The sequence below is a fragment of the Hyperoodon ampullatus genome, assembly GCF_949752795.1.
Source record: "Hyperoodon ampullatus genome assembly, chromosome: 1".
In the NCBI taxonomy this organism is placed as follows: domain Eukaryota; kingdom Metazoa; phylum Chordata; class Mammalia; order Artiodactyla; family Ziphiidae; genus Hyperoodon; species Hyperoodon ampullatus.
The window spans coordinates 82,982,945-83,000,503 of NC_136914.1; the positions used below are offsets into that span (position 1 = coordinate 82,982,945).

Sequence of the window (17,559 nt, forward strand, 5' to 3'; positions counted from 1 at the left end):
TGAGCCTGCGCATCCGGAGCCTGTGCTCCGCAACGGGAGAGGCCACAACAGTGAGAGGCCCGCATACCACAAAAAAAAATAAAAATAAAAATAAAAAAATAAAAAAAATAAAAATAAACTTGTTGAAATGTTTATTGAACAAACGTAATCAATTTGTTTGAGAAAAGATATGCAGGGTTAAGTTCCTTGTGAGGAAAAATCACATTGATAACTCCAGTTTTTAAAAAACCTAAACATGGGAGATAATCATGGTTGGTGTTTACAGAACATTTTGGGGGGTGGGGGAGAACCAATTTTATAAATTGAGATTCTGAGTTCAGAAAACTATCAGATGAAATGGCAAGGATCAAAAACTTATTTTATTTGAATTCCATTTTCTGGGTGGAAAACTAGTATTGCAGAGCCATTTAATGAAAACAGTTTTGCTGGGGATTCAGATATGCACTGACATACAGTGACAAAGTTTAGATTGAGACTTTGTCACTATCTCCAGGAAGTTATATATTTCACAAATTTTGCTATTTTAACACTTAAGTATCACACAGACACTGACATCATAATCATACCAGAAAAACTATACTATTTTTATGTGTATGGTTATTAATGATCTTTTTTTTTTTAATATTTATTTTGGTGGCGCTGGGTCTTAGTTGCAGCATGTGGGATCTTCGTTGTGGCATGTTTAGTTGTGGCATGTGGGTTCTTTGGTTGCGGCATGAGTGTGGGATCTAGTTCCCCGACCAGGGATCGAACCCGGGCCCCCTGCACTGGGAGTGCAGAGTCTCACCCACTGGACCACCAGGTAAGTCCCTGATCTTTAGTATCTGGATGGATTCCAGGTCATAGAGCAAATGCAAACATTCAGTTTTGGGTGTTTTCAGTACAGTTACATGTCTAGCTCCTTTTGAGTAACATATGTCCACTCAAATAATTAACACGATTGGATATTATACCCTCAAAGCAAATGTCTATTGAACCTGTATTCTAGGAAGAAATAAAAAAGAATAACAAAAGAAATGTAATTGCAACCTAATTTCATAGAGATTCTTAGAATCCTTACTTTTGAATACTGGCCCCATACTGTTATTACATAAATATTCTTCTTGTAACTCAAAGTTCATCTTAGGAATTTTTAGTTAGGGGTAAAAAATCTTACAAAGAAACTGTTTAGTAAAGGATGTTAACATTTTACTAAGCAAGAGATGCTCACTTCTCTTCCCACAAAAGCCAAACAGAAAACAGTGAGTGTTACTAATGTTTTCTATTTATTCATTAATAAAAAGTGCATAGTACAAGCCCTTTATCCCAATCCAAGTACTCAGTAAAAGATTACAATAAACCCTGGATGGCACAGACATGATTTGTTTGGCATGATTTAAACATTTAAAAACGGCAATTAACATTTGGTACATCACATGACCACCTTTGCTTTTAACAAAGTAATCATCAGACATGGTAACAAATACATATGACTTTTCATTTAGAAATATTATAATGTTAAGACTAAACCTACTATTGCAATAACAAAAATTTAACCCATTAACTTAAACTCTCTCCATTTCTCCTTCAAGTTGTTGTTCTGTGTCTTAAGCTGAGCTGGTCAAATTTTAGCACATATTCATTTAGAGTGACAGACTTTGATTCAGGGTGACAGATTTCTGAGGTTCCTTTGAAGATGTAAGATATAGATAATTCTATAAACACTGTAATATCGCATACGACAAAGACACTAAAAGTAACCATGGAAGAGCTGTATTTAATAGTTACTTCTGAAACTTTCTCCAAGTAGTTTAAAATATGACTTGCTGACCATGGGATAGTGCTTGGATAAATACATGATAAAATCTTTTACTAAACACAGTTCCAATGTTAACTTTTTCCACGTGGAAAGCAAAAAAACATTATTTTGCATAAAAGAACATTAAATAACTCTAAAACAAAATAAACTCTTAATGGCATTTGTGGAACGTTTAACAGCCAAAAGTGATTAAAATGTGAAGCTTTATCTTTCTTTTTTCCAGATTACTTAAAAATGACGGTAGCCACAGTTCAGGTGAATGTTTACAAGCCAAGTAATGAGTAAGAGTGTGCTCAATAAAAAGGCCACATGTAGAAGCTTTAGGAATTAAAGAAAATAATATGAATTACTAGTTAGGTTAACAGAAATACTTTATGTGCTATTGCACACTGTCTTTGTCAGGAGTGCAGAGAAATTTTACAAGCAAAAAAACCAAGACTTAATACTTCACTAAAAACTTTTGTTACTAATTAAATAGATGGCCCATATAGGAAAAGGTTAATATTCTAATGTAATGTCAATTAAGTATATGTGACAGAAATGAAGAACTAGGAACAAGAACCCAGATTTCCAGGTCTCTAGCTAACACTAGACATTCTGTTTCCATGTCATAGCCACTTCTTCAACCAAAGTCAATTCTTAATTATTTGTGAGCCACAGATTCAGTGAACACATCAGTATCTTATCCAGAGACTAGCCTTCTAGCAGCTTAGAGAGCAGATTGTTAGGAGATATGTGCTAGCCTTCAAAGTTCAGGGGCAAGGACAGAAAAAGGAATGCTTATAGGGATTTAGCTCCATCTTAAGCCATTCCTGCCTCTCTGCTTTAAATGCTTTAAGAGCTATAGAGCTGGGAAGGCTTCCAATAGGCCATATTGAGAGAAAAACCCTTAAATCTATGGTGTTCATTTATCCAGGATTTGACCTACCTGTGTTACAATACCCCTCAATTAACACAAGTAATTAAGAGTAGGTTATATTATGTCAAGAAGTTGAGGACAAAGCCAAGATGCACAGGAGGAATGCAAGCAGTCAATAATGGATTATATAATGAAATGAAGCCCTTACAGTGTTTATAGCCTAGAATATAATCATAATAACGGGGAAAAAATACCCTATGAGCATCACATAATTGTATCAGAGACTCTATTAAACAGTACAATGATATAGAGAAGTTTATTCAATTCATACAAGTAATTTCTCAGATCTATACAGTGAAAAGCTAAACTGATCTAGTGGGGGAAAATCCTTACATTGATAGCAAAATATCTTCTAGCCCCCATATATCATCTGCAATCACTTGCTAGGAAAAAATTCCATAACCACACAGGTCATGCAGAATTTTTTTATGCCATTTGTATTCATTTTCTATCAAACTGAAAAAAAAACAATGCAACCTTTTACACTTTTTCACATTTCAAATTTTTACTTAAATTAATGCTCCTCCCCACCCCAATCCATCCTATTACCGAACAAGAATGAGAAAGAGGTTGAGAAAAAAAAAGACCCTTGATTGTTTCTCATTTTCCTCCTTTTCCCTTGGAGTAAATCAAGAATTCATTAAATATTGTTTAAAGTCAGAAAGATAACAAGACTCAAAATTTTTTCTTCAAAGAAAACAATAGAGTAAATAAGTAAACAGCACTCAAATATCAGTAACCAAACAGGCCCCCAATGCAGCTTTAAGATAGTTTCATTTAACAGGGAAGTTTTACAACAGAAAAGCAGCTTCCTGAGAGGCACCCACTTCAAAAATAAATTATAGCTTAAATTATTACTGTATAGATTATACCTGGCAAATGCAGAAAGAATTAAATTTTTTCCTCCTTTCATGAACTGTGTAAGGCTAGTGTACAGTGGCTTACAAATTTCATATAATGGACTGTAAATCATCCACCATATTTAAATCATGTTTAAGTTTTCTTTAATTAGACATTTTTATGGGAATAAAAACTTAGTAAACAATTACTTCATTTCTTCTTTCCTCCTTTCCTTTGCACATAAGCCAGTTGTAGAGGATGATACAGATTTCAGCTGTAAGTTGTAAAATATTCCAAAGGCTGTCACAGTCCCAAGAACTAGAGAAAACTGCCATCCACAAATAAACTACCAAGGTTAAGTGTAAATACAATGTGGTTCTAATTTTCTTTCATACAATCTCAGATAACCCCAAATAACTTTATAAATACCTTATTAAAAAAAATCTTTAAACCCATCAAAACTATTTTAAAATATTTAAATGTAGAGATCTCAAATTTCCTTCAATCAGCCCAGAAATTATCACAAAAAGTATGATCACAGTTACAAACAGAATGAATGGAATGTTTAAGTTTAGGAAAACCAAAAAAGCCCCATGTAACTTTTTAATGTATCATTTACTCAAATATAGGAAAGGTGATAATATAGGCAGTAAAAATAAGCTTGCAAGTGAAATTTCTAGAAGCTCATGAAAACAATACCATCCCATACTGCAGATGCAAAAGAAAAAACAGTTCTAATGGGGTTAAGAGTACTCTGGTCATCTTCGTTCATTTGGTCGTGCAAGGTGTTAACTATTTTTACTTCCCATATCCACAAAGTTAGTCCACAGGAGGGGCTGGTGGATCCTGTCCCTGGCATTAAAGAGAGAGAAATTATGAAACTGACTTCTTAAATCTCCCAGTGCAACCAGTCTAACACATACAGTAAGAATTGAGCAGCAATGCCCCTCACCTTCCCATCCCAAATCATATACTTATTTGGACCTCTTGTACGTTTTTGCACAAGGGAGCACTAGGTTAACACTGTGATTCACCAATGTTCGTCTCTTTCTTCCTTGTAGCATGGAGGAAAGGAAAATTTTGTAACAGTGATATTGACTTAGGTAAAAGTGCTCTCCCTGACAGCTCCAGAGGTGATATTTAAACCAATCAAGGCAGTCTCATCCCTCTTGCTAAGGTGACTGAGTACAGTACAATCAAAGTGAAGCTAAAGACATATTTCTCACTACAGAATGTCAGTCAATGAGGAAGTATGTGGCACCAGTTGCAACTGGCAGCCGCCCTATAGGGACCAGAAAGGGAGCCCACCTTGGAATAAAGCTAATGGTCTGAGGAAAGGACCCGGGTCTTTGATGACGCTGTTAAACTTTCTAAACATTGATCCTACCTCTGGATTTTTTAATGTGTAAACCAATAAAGCCAATTACTTAAACCAGGCTGAACAGATTTTTGTTACTTGTAATAGAAAGCTTCTCAACTGTAAAGGAAAGAGCAGACCTTTTAGGAATCTTCAGGAAGATTCCATTTATTTACTCTGACATGCTATATGAGGCCCTAGGTGAGGATAATGAATTTTTCTACTTGGAATTAGTCAGTATGTTTTCTTGCTTATTCCTAGAGCTGTGGGACTATTATTTTTAGAACTGCTGGTCTACAATGAACTAAGGTTCAGGGGACTGTCACTTTTGAATGGCTTCTAATTGAGTTGGGTTTCTTTAGTTCCAAACATTGAGGATGTTGCTCTTTGATATGAAAGTAATAAAACTGTGTCCAGAAAGTAAGAAAAAAGGCTTAGGAGAAAGCACTTTATCAAGACAATATACAAGCTGTTTTATGGATACCCTCTTCTCCAAGAAAACCCTAAAATAAAATTAAGGCATTTTATATAGTGTTAATGATGCCTTCTTTCTTAACTAAAGTCAGCATGCTACATATATAAATGTTTTAATCCTAAAAAAACCCAAAGCACTGACCAGTTAACACTGCACATTTGCTTTCTCCTGTATAAGCAATTGGTCTAACCAAACTTCTTTTTAATAGTAACAATGAAAGATTGGGGAAAAGAAGCAATTATTTTAGGTTGGAGAAGGGAATTAGTGGGATAATTTGGTGTTCAACAAGTAAATCCGTCATGGAAATATTTTTAGAGGTAATATCCAAATCAAATGGGAAAGAAAAAAATATAAACACTGGTTCTGAAAATGATTAAAGGAATCCTTTAATGGAGGCTCTATCAAAAACTCCCTGTTGGGTCACTTTATCATACTTTCAGTTAGGTTCTAAAAATGGCTGTAATCATGACTATCAAGATTTATCAACATGAATGATTCCTACCTCTCCTTTTGCCAGCTCAGTTGACCTACTGTGATGCAGAACTGGAAGAATGAAGTTGAGAGAAATAGGATGGGAAAACAGGTTTAGCCAGATAGGCTCAGTGTCTCTGTTGTATTTGATAGTGAGGACAGAAGGGGAGAAAATGAAGAATGTGTGTGTAGAAACATTTGAACTGTAGCTAGTAAGAGAATTTGGGGAGCTGGAAGCATATGAGGCAAGGGATCAACTGTGAGGTAGACAGAACTGGGTAGTGGAAGACTGAGATTTGAGAAATACTGCTGTGGATTATTATGAACTGGATCATTTTTTATGTTTCTTACATGAGTAAAGATTGGAATTGACCTTAAAATGATTTGGGGGCTACTGGTCTGTACTTCTCTCTAAATGTAACTCCATGAAGATTAAGCCATTTGGGGTTTCAAGACTTACTAGGACTACATAGGAAGAACTTACTCCGTGAGCTAAATCTTCCTTTTGCTAATTCAGATATTTCCGTCAAAACAAACTCCTTCCCTTTCCCAGGCCACATCCATCCCCCCACCCCAAAACATTTCTAATCCACAACACTTACATTATGAGGACTGGTTGGTTTTCCAGTTAGGTTGGATCCTCTTAGATTAGGAGGTCTCAGTAGAAACAAGATCACTGCAATAACCATCCAGGCCATCAAGATCATGGTAATACTGATGCCATTATCACTAGGGGGTCCTGGTACTAAAGACAAACAGTAAATGTATTTGCAACAAAAACTGTAGAAAAATTATAATATTGTTAGGTAAATGTAAAAACAAATCCTAATGTTTAAATAGCAACTTGAAAAATTATATTATATAAAAAATGCATTCGTAATTTTAAGAATTATTAAATATTACAGCTTCAATTTCCCTTTCCTCCTGTGAGGAAATCTAAATGGTAAATGGTGTAAAATACTCGTAAGCCAGAGCCTATCAAGTAAAGATTTTTAATAGTATAGTAGTTCTTAATATTTTGGGGCAATAGAATCCTTTGAGAATTTGATAAAAAAGGACTCTCTTTCCACTATAAGAATCCATGTATACACATTCAACAATTTTGCATATAATTGCAGAAGATTCATGGACCCACAAAGCCACCAATCCATAGATATACTGAGATCTACAGAACTCAGGTTAAGACCACATGATACACAGTTAAGACACTCTAGGGGTGAGGAAATTATGCATTTTAATTACAGAAGTAGCATGAAAAAATAACAGCTTAAGGAAAAGGGGACATCCACGTTGTATAATATATGAATTAATATCCCTTTATGACATTCTCAAACAAATAGATATTTTGCGTTCTTTTTTGCAAAAAGAATTTGGATTCAGATCTAGATATTATAGTCTATGCCTTTATCAAGAGAAAAAAGTCAGGTTTCTGGGTAGGTATCAGTCTTTCCAGCTCCTTAAAGCAGCCATATCTTAAATATTTATTTAAGTACCTAGCACAGTGCCTAGTTCATGGTATGCACTTACCAAATTTCTAATAAATGAAATGTATATTAGAGAACTCAAAGTAACAAAAATGAAAATTCTAGAAGATTAGATTTAAATAGCCTGTCAAGATTATGTATAAATGTTTGGTTTTGGTCTCACTGCCTCAGGAAAAAGTAAAAGAAATCCAGACAAGATTCTGAAACTAAGCAGATGCATTATGCATTACATTGAGGTCCACAGGCCCAGGGCCGAGGTGGCACTGCTGAGGCCAAAGGGGACAAAGTCAAGCAAAGAGCTGAGCTATCCCAAGAGCAGACTGGAGAGGAATCTAGTCTCTGTTCCAACCCAATCACTTCTCCAGGAACAAGTAACACAGTACTCAGGCGTCATCAATTTGCAATGCTTATCACACAATGAATCAGCATTTCCCCCCTCTATATCCAAATTCATTCCTTTCCTTGTTCCCTCCTATTATATGTGCCTCCCTTCATAACTAAAAACCAATTTCTCCACTTAAGTTTTGGATCCCATCACTCTTGCAGAAATTTATCCATTATCCTCTCTCTTGTGAATTCAACACCCTCTTCTCCATTGCAGCCATCCCATAATCACTTAAACATGATAAAGTTTCTCCCATATTTAAAAAATATATATATCCCTCCCTTAACCTCTTTCTCTGTCCAGCTATCAAAGCTAACCTCTTGAGAGTGGTCTATATTTACATCTACACTTCACTACCTCCCATTCACTCCTTAGGTTGGCATCTACCTCAATCAACATTCAAACAACTCTTTGAAAGGTCACCTATGACACCTGCAGGCTGCTAAGCCTAATGGGTAATTTCAGTCCTCATTTTCCATGACCATGCTCACCTAATGGGTAATTTTAGTCCTCATTTTCCATGACCATGCTCTCCTTAAAACACTTTCTTCCTTTGTATTCTGTGCCATTACCACTGCCAGATTTTCTTTCTAACACTTAGCCACTCCTTTACATGCTCATTTTCCTCTTCCTGGCTTTTACATTTTGGAATTCCTCATGGTCAGTTTTAGGTTCCCTTCTCTTCTTTCTCTGCATACTATCATCCTCACCTGTGGCTTCACTTACCTTCTGTATGCAGACCACACCTAAATTTATATTCAGCCCCAACTTCCCTGAACTTCAAACCCAGTATCCAATTATCTATCTACATCAGTAGTTCTCTATTTTTTTTAATCTTCATATCAACAGTTCCTAAACTGTGGTGTACTGTAGAGCCAATGCTTCTTAAAAATGTACCTGAACCCCACCTCGCACTTAACATACTCAATATCCCAAACTAAAATCACGAGCATCTCCCCTGCCCCATCCTCCATGCCCTACCAAATTGGATTTCTATCCATCCAACTGCCTAGCCAGAAACCTATGGAAACACCTTTTATTCCCTCAATGACCCTCTATTTAACCCATCATGAAGTTTCTGTCGAGTGATATTTAGGAAGTAAATATTTACTTCCTAAATATCACTCAAGTCTGTCCACTTTTAGCTCCGTGCCCACACTTGCTCAAGCTACCATCACTTCTTGTCCGGTCTCTTAACTGATCTCCCCATACCTACTCTTGCCTCCTCTAATTCTGTCCTTTAAGCTGTTCTAAGAATGGTATTTTTTAAAAAATCGAATACTATTATTTTTATTACTAAATAATAGCTAAAAGTTGAGTGGTTACTTTGAACCAGGCATTCTCTCTTAATCCCTTTTAACAATTTTTTTTTTTTTTTTGCCACGCCTGGAGGCTTGCAGGATCTTAGTTCCCCAACCAGGGATTGAACCCCAGACACCGCAGTGAAAGCGCTGAGTCCTAACCACTGGACCGCCAGGGAGTTCCTCAACAATCTTATTCTATGGTCGGTACTATCATATCTTCATTTTATAAATGAGGAAACTGAGGAAAAGTGGGGGTTAAATCCCAATGTCATACAGTTGGCATGTGGCAAAGCTGGGATTTAAATACAGTGGTCTCATTCCATAGACTGTGCTCTTAACCTCTTTGCTATGTCATAATCTCTGACAGTATCACATTAGAAGACAGATCCCTGAAAATTACTCCTCCTGTGGGTAGTAAAATTGGAAAATACAGGGACTTCCCTGGTGGCACAGGGGTTAAGAATCCACCTGCCAATGCAGGGGACAAGGGTTTGAGCCCTGGTCTGGGAAGATCCCACATGCCGTGGAGCAACTAAGCCCGTGCCCCACAACTGCTGAGCCTGCGCTCTAGAGCCCGTGAGCCACAACTACTGAGCCCGTGAGCCACAACTACTGAGCCCGAGTGCCACAACTACTGAAGCCCACATACTCTAGGGCTCGCATGCCACAACTACTGAGCCCATGCACCTACAGTATGTGCTCTGCAACAAGAGAAGCCACTGCAATGAGAAACCCACGCACCACAACTAGAGAAAGCCCACGAGCAGCAACAAAGACCCAACGCAGCCAAAAAATAAAATTAAATTAAAAAAATAAAAATTGGAAAATACAGATTTTAAAAGAATTTTGATAAATAAACTCATAACTAGCTGTTAGGTAAAACTAGATTATTTAAAGGTAGTCAGAGAAAAATAACTGTACCTTCTATACATGATCACTTCTTATAGTGCCCTCTCAGAAGTAAAATGCTAGATTAATTGTACAGACCAGAAGTTTACGCCCAACGCCAATTCTTATGTTATTCAGTTTGGAAAATGGGTCCCTTACTTTTTGATACTCTTCACAGGTAAAACATTGTGAAGCTTCAGAGAGTTAAACCTCAGATCACAAATTTACTAATGCTTATTTCTAGACAAAGCAACCCTGACAAAATGCCCACTCCATTTTAAGACTCTCATAGTGATAATATGACTCCTAGTTCCCCATAACTGTCTCCTAGCTTGGTTCCTATTGCAGCCTTTCCTTCCTGCATACTACTGCCAAAAAAGTCTGCTTAAAAAACACCGCTCTTAACACATCTCTGCTGGCTAATCCAGTGACTCGCTTTCCACTGCTATTGCTTCAACTCTGAACTCTTCAGCCTGGCCTTTCCTCATCAGATGTGGCCCTACTCATCAATATTACCTCTTACTATTTCTCAGAAAAAGCATCCCCTGCTCTAGTCAACCCCATTCCTTCTTCCTTCTTTAGCCAGTGGTTCCCTGGCCTGCCTGCCCATCTGAATAGCCTGTGATGATACCAATGCCACAGTTTCCAAGGCCCTGCCTCACATCATCTAATTCAGGAGCAGCTCAGGGGTGGGGTCAGGGATCAACAATATTTTTAAAGCTTTCCAAACAAATCTGATGCAATAGTTCAATGCTAGTGTGGCTAACAGCACTTGCCAACTTTGCAAACTCAGTCCTTCTGGGGACTGATTATTTTTCCCCATCTGGCATGATATTACAACGAATCTCATTTAACTACACCCCTCTCTCGTCTGTAAAAAAATCACCGTTTTCTCTGCCCACTCTTTCTTTTCTTCTCTAGACTAGTGTAGCACTTCTAGTTTGAAGGAATGGTTTCCTACTTCTCCTAATTAGGTCATTAACTTTTTAAGAACTGAGACCATCTCATAGCTGTTTCACTCCACCACCTCTTAGATATATCATCTTTGTGCCTCGATTTCCTTATCTGTGAAATGGAAATATTACAATCACCTCATAGGGTAGTTAGAAAGATAGAAGAGAGAAATGGTCAGTACATGGAAAGCAGCACAATGCCTGGTACATAGTAGGTATTCAAAAAACATCAACCATTATCAATATGTGCTCTAGTTAAAATCAGTATTAGGATCAACTAGAGCACAGAAAAGACTGAGTGCAGAAAATTCCTTGTGTGAATAGCTAGGCTGGATAAGAAGGTGAAGTGAGAATGAAAAAGGGTTAGACACAAATGGCAACAGGATGAAAGAAGCATAACACTTGGCGACTGCCTGGACTGATTACGGTAGGAGGAGGAAGAAAAAGTAAGGGTGCCTCTAAAATTTCTGCAGGGCGGTAGTATGCAGAAGAATTCTCCACTTAAAAGGCCAAATGGATGCAGGTTTGACCTGACTTTCCAGGTTTGACCTGACCTCCCAGGTTTGATAAGAGCATTTCTCTTATTCTCTAATAATTTAAGGCCCATCTCAGAATAAAGGACAATAGCTGAACCAATTATAATCGAACCTCTTGATCACAGTCAATGTTTTTCTGTTTACAGCAGTAGCACAAAGTTAAGATTGGCTCTAGAATGTACTTTCACACGGACATACTGTGCAAGGTTATTAACAAAAAACTGGAAACAGACCTAAACGTCTGCCAAGAGTGTCTGATTAAGAAATTATGGTATATCTCTCTCCTGTGTTTTCTCATCCTGCATCTCCTCAGGGTGCACTATGGGGGGCTGGTGGTGGCTGCAGTGTCTGATGGCAGGCATCCTATTTCTATGCTGAGTTCCCTCAGGGCTCACCCTCAGGCAGCTGTAATGTGATGGCTTGATGGGTGCAACATCCTTTGTTTACTGAATTGGCAGGCAACATTTTTTTTCATTGATAAGGTGTGTATTCAAGGAATGATTTAAATGCACTCAGACTCTTGCATCTTCCTACAAAGAAAAGCGCTGACTTCATTAACTTGAGATGTCTGATTTTCTTTTTTTTTTCTTTCTTTCTTTTTTTTTTTTTTTTTTTTGCTGTGCTACACAGCATGAGGGATCTTGGTTCCCCAACCATGGATCGAACCCACACCCCCTGCAGTGGAAGCCTGGAGTCTTCACCACTGGACCACCAGGGAAGTCCCTGTTTTTCTTTAATTAACAGTAATCTTTTGATGTTCCTACTACCTGGTTTCTTGCAAAAACTCCTATATATCCTGGCTCCTCCCTTACCTCTTCAGAGCAGTCCCTCAGTGTCATCTGAGAGGCTGTCTTCCAGGCTTAAGTCCTCAGCAAGTCTATCAAATAAAACATAATTCTCAAAAAAAAAATTATGGTATATCTGTAAAATGGAATACTATGAAGATATAAATCAATGTTGAGGGAAGTCTCCATGAGATATGCTATTTTTTGACAGAGGAAAAAAAGCAGGTGAAAAACAGTGTGTACTAAGAAAGGGGGGCAAGTAATATATATTTTGCCTGTACATGCATAAAGAAATTCTGGAAAGCTACATAGAAGGCCAATAATACCTAGAGATAGGACATGGTTAGATGGGAGAATATGAGTAGGAAGACACCTTTTCACTATACACTAATTAACTTCTTGATTTTTGAACCATATATAAAAACATTAAATTGAATGAAGCAAAAACAGTAAACCTAAAATGTCTTGGGATTGGAGACACTGGATATCTGAACTGACTTAGACTTTCTGAAATATCTAGGAATAGGGATGAATGGGGTCACTATAGGCTTTCTGTGATTATTCGCAGTCCCTTATGACAAGATCTACTTCTTCGTGAAGTCTCAGAACAGGCATGCTACTCAAACTCCCTGACACAGCATGCGGCTAATGCAAACAAATACCAGGAGCAGCTATTTTAAAGTCAACACAGAGAGCTGAAAGGGCCTTTGAATGAGCTGACCACTATTTTTTATTGCGACAACTGTTTGGCACTAAATATTCTAAATATTAACGTAGTGCCAAGTAATCTAGATATTAAGAAGCACAATCACATGCGGGATATCAAGTCTGTTCCCCTCACTGCCTAGGAATTAATTGCCTTAAGAGGGTAAATAGTGCTTCCCTGGTGGCGCAGTGGTTGAGAGTCCGCGGGCCGATGCAGGGGACACGGGTTCGTGCCCCGGTCTGGGAGGATCCCACATGACGCGGAGCGGCTGGGCCCGTGAGCCATGGCCGCTGAGCCTGCGCGTCCGGAGCCTGTGCTCCGCAACGGGAGAGGCCACAACAGTGAGAGTCCCGCGTACCCACCCCCCAAAAAAAAAAAAAAAAGAGGGTAAATACTTTTTACTCTATGGTCTAGAAAAATGTCAAATCATAAAAATGTAAAAGGACTTTGTACACCAAAATACAGGGTTCCATTTTACTCAAGGGTTAAGTCTTTGGTTACAAGAAAAAGTATTACAAATAAGATGTCAAATGGAATATTCACAATGAAGCTATTAACTTAGCTGGACACCAGGAAGATGAAAGAGAGGGAGGCTCTAAGAGCTGGCAGATCCTGAGGGATTATTTCTATAAATGTATATAAGTTTCCAGTGGGAAAAGCAGAAACAGAACAGCAGTGAAAGTGGACAGTGCACCAGCAGGCTTTAACCCTGTGATTTTGGAGTTGTATACAGTAATTACAATATCCTCAGAACATCTGCCCATCTTTTGATTTACTCCAAAATTAAATTGGCAGTAGAGCTGGTTTCCACAACTCTTTATCTGAAAGACAGTCTTTCAGAAGAGTGGGCAGACTCATTCTATGCAGCTCTAGAGAACAAAACTGTGGGTAAATATCACGATGAAGTGGAATGTAGCTCAATATAAAGAATCATGCAGCAACTAGATATACTCACAGATTGCAACTAGATTCTGCTACCACGTGAAGTAATGAGCTTCATATTCTATTAAATCATCTCAAATATATGCAGCACATCATGGCAGGCACAATGGATACTGTGATATTATGATATAATAAGAAATACATATTTGGTTTTCATCTGGTTCCTGTCAGAAAGCTGCTAAAATCCTTGGAATTTCCTGAGTGGTAAGGGTGAGAGGAACGCCTTTTCTTATTCATAATAAACCCCTTTCAACCATACCTGAGTTGATGTTAATGAGGTGATTCTTAGTGGGTCCCCAGAAAGCTTCAGGATGGGGAGTCACTGGGAGTCTGACCAAGTGATTAGAGGGTTGGAACTTCCAGCTTCCAAGTTATTCACCAATGGCCAATGATTTACTCATTCATGCCTATGGAATGGAACCTCCATAAAAACCCTAAACAACGGGGTTCACAGAGCTTCCCGGTTGGTGAACACATGGAGGAGCTGGGAGGGTGGTGCACCCAGAGAAGACAGGGAAGCTCTGTACCCCTTCTCCTCATACCTTGCCCTAGGCATCTCTTCCATTTGGCTGTTCCCGAGTTGCATCCTTTGTAATAAACTGGTAATAGTAATTAAACTGTTTTCCTGCCTTCTGTAAGCCATTCTCACAAATTATTGAAACAGAAGAAGGGGTTGCGGGGACCCCCGATTAATATATATTTTATGAAAACAGCATAAGCTCATTCGTGAAAATTTAGAATACACAGAAAAGTAATTATATAGCTCAGAGGAAACAACTGCTTAAACCATTTAAAGACATGGGGTGGGGTGGAACGACTGGCCAAGATAACTGAATTAATACTCAAGCTCTAGAGTTGTGCCTTTATACTTGGATTAAAGAAGTGAAATTTCACCCACAGAAATAAGCGTATACTTGGTTTACAGGTGGGACTGGCTCAAGGGTCACAAATACCACAAATACAATAAACACTTGTTTTCCCATAAGGAGTTCAATAAGATTATTTTCAACTAGAAGAACACGTTTTAGCTTTACTGCTGAGGCAGAAATTTACGATGCTTATCAGAGGGCACACTGCAGATTAATGAACGCTACTGAAGAGACAACATAAAGAAATCTGGAGTTGGGGAACCACCACCCATCATCCCCAAAAACCTAACGCAAGTCTGCCCATTACTTTCTTGCCCAGAGGCATATAATTATTACCCTGCTGCACCAAAGGACTACATTCTGACAAAGTTTCTACTTTGGGACAGGCACTGTACTAGCTCCTGTTTCTCTAAGTTGTTACATTTACAGAATTTGATGGGATACCCAGTTCACATTAATAATGTACTAACAAGTTCCTTTATAATGATACCTTACTGTGTTTTGTTTTAGTTTCACATACATAAAGTGGTGCTCAGCTTCAGAGATGTGAAGTATATGCAACTAGCCTATTAATAAACGCAATTTGGCAATATGTCAAAAGCCTTAAAATGTGCAAAAGGATGTTTGTTCAAGCATTATTTATAACAGCAAAAATATATTAGCAACCTAAGATTCCAACAAAAGGGAATTATTTGAACACTGGTGCATCCCCATAATGAATTATTATTTAGTCAGTAATATTTTTAAGGTAAATACATGCTGATATACTCACAATACAGTAGTGAAAAGCAACATATATAAAGTGATCCCATATTTGTAAGTATATATGAAATCGAATTGTGCCAGGCTTCACCATCCTGTAAACATCATACTTCCATTCTTACAGTCAAATTATTATGGTATAAGACTGGATTGGCTATTATTTCCCCTCAAAGTATCTCTCAAGTTATTTCTGTCCTGAAAAAAAATGCCTCATATTATAAGTCTGTCAGCTACATTCACCATGCGGAATCCATCTTCCTGCACTGATTCTCACTTTACCATCACCACTGCCCATAAAGCCATGGAGAAACCTCCCTACTGCCCTTACTGTCTTGAGAATGCTAATGTCAGAGCCAAAGGAATGACTCCAATGTCTCCCAAAGCTTCCAAACCTTGGGAAAAAATGGCCTCCCCTTCCTTCACTCACAAATTCTCAAAGTTGCCAATGGATGTAAATAGATGGTAGGGAAAGAGTGAGGGGTTTGTGCTAGCAGCCTCGGTGTTCAGTTCAACGAGCCAGAAGTGCCCTGTTCCACGTGTATTTGCCCAAAAAAGGGTCTTGGAAGGGTTTACACCAAGTTGTTAACAGTGGTCATCTTTTATTATTCTGGAAGCTTTTCTTTTTTTGTCTTATCTGTGATTTTATAATTTTATTCAATGAACAGGTTTTGTTTTTGTGGCAGGACCAAAAAAACACAATTTTTTTAAGTTAAAAAATTAAATATTTAAGTAGGAAATACATTACTAAGAACCATTTCCTTAAAGGGCAAACTGTAAGAATAATTTCTGGCAAAAAATTCAGTCTTATTCTGGTCTCTAATTCTGCCCCCAATGCCAAGCCTCCTCCTGTCCCATCATTACTTACATTCCTGAAGACATTCTGTGTCTGTGCAGTAGGACTGGGACTGCCTCAACTACAATGAATAAGAAGAAAGGAAAGTTAGCCACTGGACTTAACCAAAAATGGATACTATTTATTAGAAAGATCATGTTTTGCTTTTTAATGAATGCTACTACAGTATATATCATACCTTCAAAATCAGATAAAAACATAAAATATATTGAGGGGCTGTTCAGTTTGGGGGGATTATTTTCTCCTCAACATAATATTCAAATATACTGTGATCTAGTGTAATTCACCTATTTAAATTAGGAATTTTTAAAAGTCACCTGTGGATGGGTGGTGGTGGTGGGATGAATTGGGAGATTGGGATTGACATATATACACTAATATATATAAAATAGATAACTAATAAGAACCTGCTGTATAAAAAATAAATAAATAAAATAAAATTTAAAATTCAGAAAAAAATTAAAAGTCACCTGTGACAGAAACTCCTGCTGCCGTATGTTATTAGATTTCCCAAAGGAAAAGCACTTAACTGTAGAGGAGAGCTACTAGAAAAAGAGTAAACTTCGTTAATAAGGTTTTTTTCTCCCTGAAAATTAGAAGCCTCTGCTTCTAATAGAAAAAATAGGTTCTCTTCGTAGAAAATGCACCTTTGAAAGGAAGGAATTTTTTTTTCCCTTTTTTCTTATATCTGCATAAACGGTGGTTAGACAAGGAAGAAACTAATAAAAATGATACCACAGGAGTTGGGGGTGGGATGGAGGAATGGAGTAGGCTCTGATGAGATGGGACCTGAAGTTTTCAATGTCTACCTTTATATACAATTTAATTTTGGAACCATATGATTATGAATTTTAAAAAGATAAGTGAAAAGTAAAAACCCATCTATCAATAAACATATCATCCTTTTATGAATGGTCACCCTATGCTGAGGGCTTTTAGGATGTTTAGAAATGATAATCTCATAAATCTTAAGAGAGATGATACACAGTAAACTGAATGAACATGCAACTTTTCAATTCAGCCTCATTACTTTATAATGACACCCCCTCTCCATTAAAGCAGTTAATACATAACCTGCAATTCTTTGGGGAAGCAACTACAGAGCAGTCGTGCTTAGCTGGTTAAGCATGGGCTCTGCAAAAAGGCAGATATTGATTTAAAGCCAGGCTCTGCAACTTTCTAGAGTTTCAAGACCTTGGGTGAATTCTTTAACACCTCTAAGCTTTAGTTTC

The 17,559-nt window shown here is 37.6% G+C and overlaps 1 protein-coding gene across 1 annotated transcript in view; it reads right to left on the reverse strand.

Moving 5' to 3' along the window:
• Window positions 1-4,376: 4,376 nt before the first annotated feature.
• The window catches only part of SMIM14 (small integral membrane protein 14), a gene marked incomplete at both ends in the record, with an annotated part of 36,429 nt that continues 23,246 nt past the window's right edge, over window positions 4,377-17,559 (reverse strand). The window contains 3 exons of the mRNA XM_079707045.1: window positions 4,377-4,409; window positions 6,463-6,605; window positions 16,340-16,388. Coding sequence (XP_079563171.1) covers window positions 4,377-4,409; window positions 6,463-6,605; window positions 16,340-16,388 — 225 coding nt within the window. The remainder of the gene's footprint in view (window positions 4,410-6,462; window positions 6,606-16,339; window positions 16,389-17,559) is intronic.